This window comes from Streptopelia decaocto (assembly GCF_964273445.1).
Source record: "Streptopelia decaocto genome assembly, chromosome: 6".
In the NCBI taxonomy this organism is placed as follows: Eukaryota; Metazoa; Chordata; class Aves; order Columbiformes; family Columbidae; genus Streptopelia; species Streptopelia decaocto.
The window spans coordinates 51787094-51797337 of NC_138660.1; the positions used below are offsets into that span (position 1 = coordinate 51787094).

The window sequence follows — 10244 nt, forward strand, 5'->3', positions numbered from 1 at the left end:
GTGGGCCGATAGGAGGGGGGGGCAGCACCCGCTTTAATTACAGTGGAGGAAATTGCTGGAGCCGGGGCCCGGAGCCCCTGCGAGTTGCCTGGAAACTCCCCCCCCTCCCGCCTCCCCGGCCCCTGCCCGTCCCCTGCCCATCCCGCTGCCATTTATTCGCCATCAGCTGCTCCCTGATAAAGTGGAATAATAATAATAATAATAGGGGCAGGAATATTAAAACATGCAGCCTGCGGGCCGCCCCCACAGCTGCCATGAGACACGGTACCGGAGCGGTGCCACTGCTGCTCAACATGTACCTGCCAGGTACGGGCGGAACCCCCGGCTGCTGCCCTACTGCACAGCACCCGACCCCCCCTGCCCTGCACCACCACTGCCCTGGGGGCCTTTCTCTGCCCCGTCTCCCTCCAGCACCCACCCTGCCTTTCCCTCTCCCCACAACCATCCCTTCCTCCTTCCTTCCAGTTGCCTTTGCAGCCTTCCATGCCTACACACCCTGCCCACTGTCCCCTTGTCCTTCCATCCATCCATCCATCCATCCATCCATCCATCCATCCATCCATCCATTCTTCTGTCCTTCCAACCCATCTTTCCACCCACCCATCCTTCCTCTGTGCTTCCATCCATCCTTCCACCCCACCCACTGGTCCTTCCATCCCTCTTTCTGTCCCCACTACCAGCCATCCACTCCGTCTACCCTCCATTCTTTCCAACAGCCTATTCTTCCACTGTCTTACCTGCCATTCCTTCCACCTGTCCACCTTTCACTCTTCTTTCCCTCCTTCTTCTTATCCTTCCCTCCTTCTTCTTATCCTTCCCTCCTTCTTCTTATCCTTCCCTCCATCTGCCCATCCGTTCATCCATCCATCCATCCGTCCTTTTGTCTTTCCATTCATCCACTCATCTCTTCTTCCTTCCACCTGCCTCTCCATCTATCTTTCCTTTCCTCAGCCGTCTGCTCCCCAAACACCAACACTTGTTCTTCCTTCCATCTGCCGCTCCTGCCACCCATCCTTCCACCCCACCCGCCTCATCTCCCTCTCCACCTGCTCCGCAGCTCTCTCCCACTCTCCCTCTCTCTTCCCTACCCAAGCCTCTGGGATTTTCTATTCCTATTTAAAAGCTTCCCCGGCTCGGTCGGAAATCGGATTTCCTTTTTCCTGGACGCGTTTCCTGGCTTTGCCGCAGCGGCGGGGCAGGCGAGGGGGAGCAGCTGGGGGCTGCCGGGAGGCTGCCCGCGGGTGGGCGCCGAGGGGTCGCGGTCCTCATGGACCCAGCCTCCCCTCTCCACACCCATCCGCGCCCCTTTTTCCCTCCCAGATCCAGTTGGGGAAACTTTGTTCAAAGACGGGAAGAGCCAGGCATGGGGGTCGCTCAGCCCCGGCGTGCAGAAAGGTAAGAGCACAGATGCCTCTTCCCTGGGACCGGCCCCACTTCCCCCGGGACACCCAGAGAGGGGACCTCTCGGGGCACAGGCATCCTCCGCCACCCCTCAGCCACCAGGGACCCTTTCCCATCTGTGTGCCGGGCACTGCCCACACAGGACACAGCTGCAGCAGAGCCTTGCTCCTTGCTGCTGCGGGCGGCTTGGGCTGGGAGCATCCCACTGCTAAAACCCACCGGGAAAGCGGCCGAGCCCCGATGGCCAGGAGCCGCCGTCCTGTTGCAGCAAAGGGGAGCATGGTGCTCAGAGCCCCTGGTTCCATCGGAGCTCTGTAGCGGGAAAGGGTGGGTGCGGTGTCCCAGCTTGGGTCCCTTCGGTGCTCCAGGGGCATCTGATGAGGAGAGAGCTGCCAGCCCGTGCAGGAGCTGGGGGGGGGGCTGATTCAGGCTCAAGGAACCTGTGTCTGGGAGCAGGGGAGTGAGGGATACACCAGCTGGGAGGGAGCTGCCGTTTCAGGGCTGAAGCTCAGGCAGGTCATGGGTCAGCTGGGAGATGCTGGAACCACGGGAGCCAGAGCCATCCGTCTGGGGAAAACCATCGAGGCGTGCTGGGGATCGGCCAAGGGTTGGCCAGGTAGCAGCCTGGAACCTGCTGGGGAGCATAGCACGACTGGTCATCAGATGGCCACGGGGCCAGCGTTGTGGTGTTTGGGCTGCGTAGCTTGGCTATCTCACAAGGAGACAGGGGCCGGTGGGTGCTCTGAGCCTGTAAAGGGGGCTCCTGGCTTAGGGGTAGGAGGGGAGACAAAGCTGGGATTGGGGGAGGGAGCCTTTTGCCTCTGCACTGCAGACCCTGCCCCAGCCATCCTCTGTGTACCGCATTGTTGTCAGAAGGACCTTTTTGGGTTCCTGGTGGTTTCCTCAGGGAGCTGCCAGGTCCTGCAGCACAGCACCCTGCAGCACACAGGGTTGAGCCTTGCCACTCCACCCAGCTGCACCTCCAAAACCTTCCTGCCCTCCTTGCATGGGTTGGGGCACCCTGTGGGTGGGGGATCACAGGAGCCCAAAATGGGGGCTGAAGGGATGGAGAAGAGGTGAGGGCTGCAGTTGTACCCTAGAGAGGAGAGATCCCCCACCTTGGTCCCAGGATGAGGGATTTGGAAATACAATACCTTGGAAAGACCTGGGCTGGACTGCCTGCATCAAGATATCTGAACAGGGTTTGATGGGATGGGGTTGGATGGGGAATGGCTGTTCCCTGTATCTTTCAGAGTGAGAATTAGGGGGCACCAGATTAAATAGGGGGGTGTGAAGCAAGCAGGACAAGGTGGCTCTTTGTGCCAAATGTGAGCTGTAGAACTGCCTGCTGCATGGGTTATGGATACTAAAGTTCTACATGGAATCCAAGTGCTTTTAGACCAAATAGTGGCACAAAAGCACAGGGGAGAGGATGAAATGCAGACACTTCCTCTGCTGTGGGAAGAGCCTGTGCTGCAAGGGCCAGGCATGGGAGCAGGGATGTGCAGGTGGTGCGGCTTGGTAGGGAGTGGGGGTGAGGGGTCTGGGTATGTGTGGGGCTGCTCTGCAAAGTAGCTGGATCCCAGAGGTGGGACTGCTTGTCACCTTAAGCTCCAGGGACCCTCTGCTCTCCTGACCTCTGTCCATACTCAGGGGAGCATGTCCTTGTGCCTCACAATGGGCATGACCAGGTGTGCCAGGCCTCTGTGTGTGCACAGCCTGGCACAGGGGCATCTCGGGCACCCACCATTCTACTCAGTGCAACCTGAGAATAAAATGGCCATGGCTCAGAGGGGAGAGTTTTCCCCTGGAAATAAGGAACACTGGCGCCTGATTCAAAGCCACAGCATGTCCCTCCCTCTCCTGGCCTCTCCTTCCCCTATACCTGCCTGTGCTTGCCAGCCATGCAGGTCAGAGCAGTGTTGCACCCTGACTTCAGCTCACGATGGAGACATCCTTGCGGGGCACAGCGCCCCTAGAGATGGGCAGGGGCAGTGCGGTGGCACCAGCCCAGTTTCAAGCAGAGGTGGCAGTGGGGAATATTGGTGCTGTGATAGATCTGGGTACTCCCAAGATAGGTCCTTATTGGGGCTGCAGATGAAAGAACCAGGCCAGATCCTCACACCAAAGTAAACGAGCAGGTATTAATCTTCAGTGGGGTGTGAATGAGGGTAGGAGGGATGTAGGGGCCCTGGATCCAGACCCACTGTAGCCTGTGTTGATGGCTGAGCATTTCTACCTGTTTCTACCTGCTCCTCTTGCTTGTGGGGCAAGGTGGGGAAGGGAGGCTGCAAGGGAGACACAACCTCATTACCATCTTCTGTGTCTCTAGAGCGAGGAAGATGCAATGAGGTGCAACTGAAACCTGAGTCTGGGAGGGGGCAACATAGGGGGTCAAGGAGACTGGGGCACACCCTGCCCCTCTCCTGGTACCTTGAGGGGGAGCTTTAACGTCTCCGGGGCCTGGCCTTGCAGGCAGCGGGCAGATCCAGCTGTGGCAGTTCCTGCTGGAGCTGCTCTCGGACCGGGCCAACCTGAACTGCATCGCCTGGGAAGGCACAAATGGGGAGTTCAAGCTGATCGACCCTGATGAGGTGGCTCGGCGCTGGGGTGAACGGAAGAGCAAACCCAACATGAATTATGACAAGCTGAGCCGGGCGCTGCGCTACTACTACGACAAGAACATCATGACCAAGGTCCACGGCAAGCGCTACGCCTACAAGTTCGACTTCCACGGGCTGGCACAGGTGTGCCAGCCAGCCGCCCCCGATCACACCCTCTACAAATTTCAGGGCAACCTGGCTCCCCTGCCCTTTTCGGGCATCTCCAAACTCAACCTCATGACCTCAGGGGTGACACCAGCTGGCTTCTCCTACTGGCCTGGGTCCAGCCCGTCCCTCTACCCCGGGCACGGGCTCCAGCCCCCTGCCCCATTCAGCGCCATGGCAGCCTCCCACCTCAACAACATGAACAACCATTACCATTAGAGGCTCGGCCACACCAAGCAGACCTCCCAGTGGTGTGGAGCTATGGAGCTGGGGAGCTCAGCAGGGAGGGACAGGAGGGTGGGATCATGCCCTACTCTCAGCTGACCTCGTTTAGATTTGGGAGTGGTGAGGGGGACAAGGAGTGCTGGGTTGGTTGCCTGATGTGAGTGGCTGGAGGGTAAGGTGGGATCCATGATCCTGGGAACAGGTGTGGATACCTAAAGCAGGGTGTGAATGGAAGGGAAAACCACGGACTCTTCTCCTGGCAGGGGCCATGCCCCCCCCTTTCCTTTTGCAACATGCTGCACACCCCATGAATGTCCTTAGTTCTGTCCCCAGCCTGTGCCTGCCCTCCTCTCCCTGCAGAGAGGAGTGAGGAGCTGGATGCCCAGGGCAGCTCCGTGCAGTGGAGAAGGTCCCACTGAGCAGGGAAAGGGGACCCTCCTTGCTGCTCCTTGTTCCCTCACCTTTATCTCCAAAGCCTTCCTTTCCTCCACCCCTCCTACACCTCCTGCTGATGGTGGCCTCCTCCAGCCCTCAGGAGAAGCCTTGGTCTGGAGAGCAGGTGCCCTGCACAAGTTAACTCCTGCCCAGGGCAGGGCTCTTAGGTTGGAGGTGCCAGGGCAGGCATGGGGGGGCACTGCCAGCCCTCAGGGCAAGGCCAGAGCTTGGAGGGAGCAGAGCCTGGCCCCTGTGACTGTCCTCCCCCCAGTGCCTGAGGACCACACCACAGAGGACAGTCCCCTGACACTGTGCACAAGAGCCCGTGTCCTGCAGGCCACTTCCAAGTTTCATGCTCCAGTTTTACTGTGGCCTTAGCTTCTCATACACAGGGCTTGTTGGGACACACTCCACAGGTAGGGACATCCCCAGGGACAAGGCTGGGTGGGAGGTGGAGCAATAGAAGGGATGACAACACAGCTGGGAGCCCCAAGCTCTGAGGGGCAGCCCTGGGTTTCTCCCCCAGGGTCCAAGGAGGTACCCTCATCCTCTGGAGCAGGACTTTGGCCTAGTGGATCCAGAAGAGCTGGGCACACTATGCTCTGTGCTGGTTGCGGGGGAGGGATTGGTGTTCAATAAAACACAGAGGTGCTGTGATCTGTGTCCTCTTGCGTCTGCAGGGAGCTGGTAAGAGGGGAAAGTACCCAGCAAACCCCCTCCCATCCGGGCCAGAGCACCTCCAGGGCTGGAATGGGGAGGATGTGGCCAACCTGCCTTGTCCCACACACCCTCTTTTCTCTGAGCATCATTTCTGGCACCTAGAGGCCCCACAAGAGACAGGGCAGAGCTGGAAATCTCTGCGCTTCTTGAAATACCTCTCCAGGGAAGCTACATACGTGGTTCACAGGCTGGAAAGGGGATGTAGCAGCTGGAATCCTAGAGAGGATGCAGTTGGCCTGGTGGGACATCTGCCACTCTGCCATCATCCAGGGCAATTCGGGTGCCAGGTTGCCTGTGCAGCCAGCTCAGAGCCACACACTGGAAACAGTATGGCCTGATCCTGCAGCGGGTGTCCCTGCTGAGCTGCGCTTTGCCAGGAGCAAGGAGGTCCTGAGCCATGGGGCGGGCTCACGTGTGACTGATGCTGGGGTGAGCAGGGAAGCACTGCTTGCCCTGATCTAGGAACACACCCACAGATCCACTGGTGCCCGTGGTGGCTGGTGTGGGCTCAGAGGCTGCCCTTTGCCTGCTCCTTGGGCTGTGCTGCCAATCCCACTTGCATCAGGGGTCCGGGGTGCCAGGGCCAGGGCCAGGCTTATGGCAGGGATCCAGCTGGCTGTGTAAGGGGGTGCCATGCAATTACCCAGCCCAAGGAGGGCATGGTCAGCCCCCTGCTCCTCTATCTGTGCCCACCAAATCAGAGCAGTCCCCAGATCTGGGAGTTACATGCTAACCCCTCTGTGTCCCTTCAGAGTCTGGTGACTCTCGTGGCCTTGGTGGTATCTGCTCAGACGCGTCCTCACTGCTCTAATCAGCTTAAGGGAGGGGGATCTGATGTCAGTGTCTATCCTGGGGAGGGTGCAGGCTGTGGGTTGGAGTGGCCTGATGGTGCCAGTGAGGAGCTCATGTATGGGAAAGGATCTGTGGGGCTAGAGGGGGTCCCTCCTAGGGTAGCGGGGTGGTGTCCCTTCCTTTAGGCTCCCTGAGCCTTGCACAGCCTGGTCTCCAAGGACAGCAGGAGGTGAAGTTGAGGGAAAAGGAGCAGTTACCCCCATGAAACCAACACTCAGGCTGGAGGCACCCCCACCTTGAGTTTGGCCTTAAAAGGCAAAATGTGGGGCTGGCCACAGCTGGCTCCCTCAGAGCCAGGGCAGGGGACCATGGCCCCATTCGGGGAGTCTGCTTTGTGGCTTAGGCAACTGCATGACACAGGGCAGGACATGGATTAAGGGATGTGGGTCACTAGTAGCTACCCCCTCCGCCATCCCACTCCTATCCCTCCTGTCCCTTTGCCAGTGCCTGCACCAGGAAAGCCCAGGTGAGCCCAGTTCTGTGCTCATTTCTGGCCCTGTGGACCTGGTCCATGCTAAATTGTAGGCTGGACATGCTGGGGAAAGGGGAGAGAGGGGACCACTGCACACCCTCGGAGTAACAGGATGCAGCTTCACTCTGCTCTGAGCTCATGTAACACAATCCCCCTGCTCTGTCCCCTGAGTGCCACCCCAAAAGCCAGGAACCAGCCCTGCACTCCGTGGGGACAGCAGCCAGGAGGGAAGGTGGGAGACACCCATGCAGGACCGCACTAGTGATGCTCTCACCTGCCTGAAGATGCAGCCGGTGTCACCATCACAACTCGGGATGCTCTCATCCCCAGACTCCATGGAAAGCAGCCCCCCAGCCCCATGTTGTGTTTACTGGAGAGGGGGCAGAGCACTTTCTCCCCCTCACAACCCAGCCTGCCCCCTCCTCAGAGCCCCGTCTGACCCAGCCCATCAGCAGCACCACTTTCTTTAGTCACCAAAATCACTGGCTCTGAACAGACTGCAGCAAAATCCTGCCAATGGGCAAGCGGGCCCAGCACAGCATTTGGAGAAGTATTGTCCGCAGGCAGGGGCGCTCAGCCTGGGGGTGCCCAGCCCGGGGGCCTGGTGGGGGAGCATCACCATCCCTGGCAGTGGGGTGCACAGGCTGCGTGGGGAGCCTGTCCCAGGAGGCTGGCAGTGGGGTGTGTGGGCTTGGTGCACCTGTGGGCTCCAAGCCTACCTGTGGGGAGTCCTCACGTGCTCTGCCCAGAGTGAGGCGGGAGAACACAGTCCCAAAGGGGCTCAGCCTGCACTGTGAAGAGTGAGGGAGCAGAGCATATGGCATGGCAGCTTCTTCTGCTGCATTGTGATTAAAGGCAGAATGTTTATTTTCCTACTTATATATATATTTATATCTTTGTTTCTGGCTTTGCTTAGCCAGCAAGAAGGCAGGACTGAACTCTGCCCTGGCCTCAGCCTCTTGCCAGGATAGTGGGGGGAGCCCTCAAACTCCCCCAAAGCCTCCCAGTCCCACAGTAAGGGATGAGAGAGGGGACGGAGTAGCCCCTCTCCTGTTTTAGCAGAGCTAGGTCACCACTTGCTTCATTTCTCATTCTGGGAAGAGCCTGCACAGCCCAGTCAGGTCACACCTGCCCCAGGTTACAAGGACTGCCTCCCTGTCCACCCCTGCTCCCCTTCCAGCTCTCCCAGTTCCCACCTATTTCCTCTTCTCTGCATCCCTGCTGCGCTGGCTGCTCGCTGCAACCCCCCCCGCCCCTGCTCCAAGCTGCTGACTCACATCCTCTCCAGACACCATGTTCCCTGGCCTGGCTCCCTGCAAAGCACTTCGTGACTTAGTATGGCCCAGCTGGAGCCTGCAGGTGCAGGGGCTTCAAAACCCTTAGTAAAGCTTTTCCAAAGAACCAACCGTGATGCTTCCAAAAGACACTGCTTTCTCCCTTGCCAACGTGCTCAGGACTGGGGCTCCTGACCTAGACTTCTCTTCCTTCATGTTCTGGATGAACCTGAGGTGAGATTTATGCACTTTGGGTTTCTTCCCTGTTCACTGCCCTCCCCAGACACGGGGGTGTTCTCCATGGAGTTCCCAAACCTGCCCCCGCTGCTGCAGCTCCCTGGTGCTGCTCCTGCCCGGCTGAACACTGAGACCCGGGGCCAGACTCTGCTGAGGGCATGGGCTGGGCAGCCAGGAGGACTGGATTAATGTGCTAATGCCAGATTATGCTCTAATGCAGGACTTCTGATGAGGGAGCAGCACCCAGTCCAGCCTGGGAGGCACTCACTCCCTGGGGGAGGCACCCCATGACTGTCCTGGGCTACAGCTTGGTGCTCCCTGGCTGTTCCCCAAGGACTTCAGTCCTCAGGAGTGACATGGAGCCACAGGGTAGTCAAGGGACACAGCACAGGGTAACCTCCATGCTCAGCTGAATGGGCTGGAGGTAATGGCCCAGCCTAGGCAATAGTGGCCCTCTGCTCTCCTGGGCTCCATGGCAGAAGGATTGGTCATCACAGCAGGGCTCCAAGGCATCTGGTTTCCCCTCTCCACCTGCTCCAGCTTCTTGGCACAGGGCTCTTCCCCATCTGTGCTCCTCAGTCCCATACCCACCAGCCAGGCAATGCCACAGACCATGTGTTGGCTACAGTGGGGACAAAACTGGCTGCTGTCCCACCTCCCTCAGTCTCATGGCTGACACTGAGCTTCTTTGGGACACAGAAAGACCTCAAAGCCTCCTGCAGGTTCCCGCCCCAGCTTGGATGCATTCTCCAACAGCTGAAAGCCAGTGCCAGCTGTCCTGACCCTCCCTGGTTACAAATACTCAACAGACAATTTAGTGTAGCGCCCCTCATGGTCTTTCTGCCATTTTCTGCCATCTCCCCGGGTCATTTTTTCCACGTTTCCCCCCAGACATCCCACCTGCTCCTGTGACCAAAGTACCATGGAGCAGGGAAGGGAGCAGAAACCTGCACCCACAAATCATCCCAAATTCAGCAGAGCAGCAACATCCTGAAGCTGCAATTGAGCTAGTGTCCAGGCAGCTCCCACAGAGACAGAAGAGACCTCCCACTTCCATCTGCCTGGAAGAACATGTTATCCATCATAACTAAACAGAGGAGAAGGGCTTGTGCAGAAAGCTGGTCTGAAGCAGGTCCTTCACCAGCCACGTGGGCACTGGGTCTGCATCATCCGGAGCAGCTTCCTCCTCATGGAGCAGCTCTGAGTCACTCTGGGAGATGCTGCCAACTCTTAATAGCAAGAGCACAGCTTCCCCACTGTTTGTCCGGCAGGAGGAGGCACGGTTTGCCAGGCTGGCTGCTCCAGCCACGCATTGCTCCTCCATACCCCAGTGCCATGGCCAACACGTCCAACACATGGAGTTTGCTCTACAGATGGAGCAACAGGGCAAGGGCAGTCCCACAGAGCTGTTGCTCCATGAGCTCTGGGCAGAAAACCCACCTTTCATGGGTGACTATGAATCCTGGAGACCCATGCCACCCAGGGTGCCTCCAGCAGCCCTCTGCTCCCTTGGGGAGCAAAAGACAGATGATACAGCCTGCCAAGTGACCTCCATGGGGCAGGAGGAGCTGAACCCACTGCAGGCTGCACCATGCAGCTTGTGCTCACCTCTCCTGCTGCAATGTGTGGTGGAGCACACGGACCATCAACTGTGAGGCACAGAGATGTATTGCTGCTGGAGGAATTTCAAACTAGGAAAGAATTGGGATGCTTCCCCAAGGCCCTGTGGCAATGGGTCCCTGGACTGGCCTTGCTGCTCTACCTCTGAGCCTCAAACACGATGTAAATTGCCCCACCCCTGCAATGCTAGACACTGCAGAGCCATGTGGCTGGCAGTGAGGGGGGGGTCTCAGCCCCTCA

General features: G+C 58.6%; 1 protein-coding gene across 1 annotated transcript; it reads left to right on the forward strand.

The window, feature by feature from the left end:
• Positions 1–223: 223 nt before the first annotated feature.
• Positions 224–5445, forward strand: FEV (FEV transcription factor, ETS family member; the record flags this gene model as incomplete). The annotated part of the gene is made up of 3 exons (XM_082055991.1): positions 224–306; positions 1124–1395; positions 3877–5445. The coding sequence occupies 3 exons, from the start codon at positions 224–226 to the stop codon at positions 4386–4388; spliced, it is 867 nt and encodes a 288-aa protein (XP_081912117.1). The 3' UTR covers positions 4389–5445.
• Positions 5446–10244: the final 4799 nt, after the last annotated feature.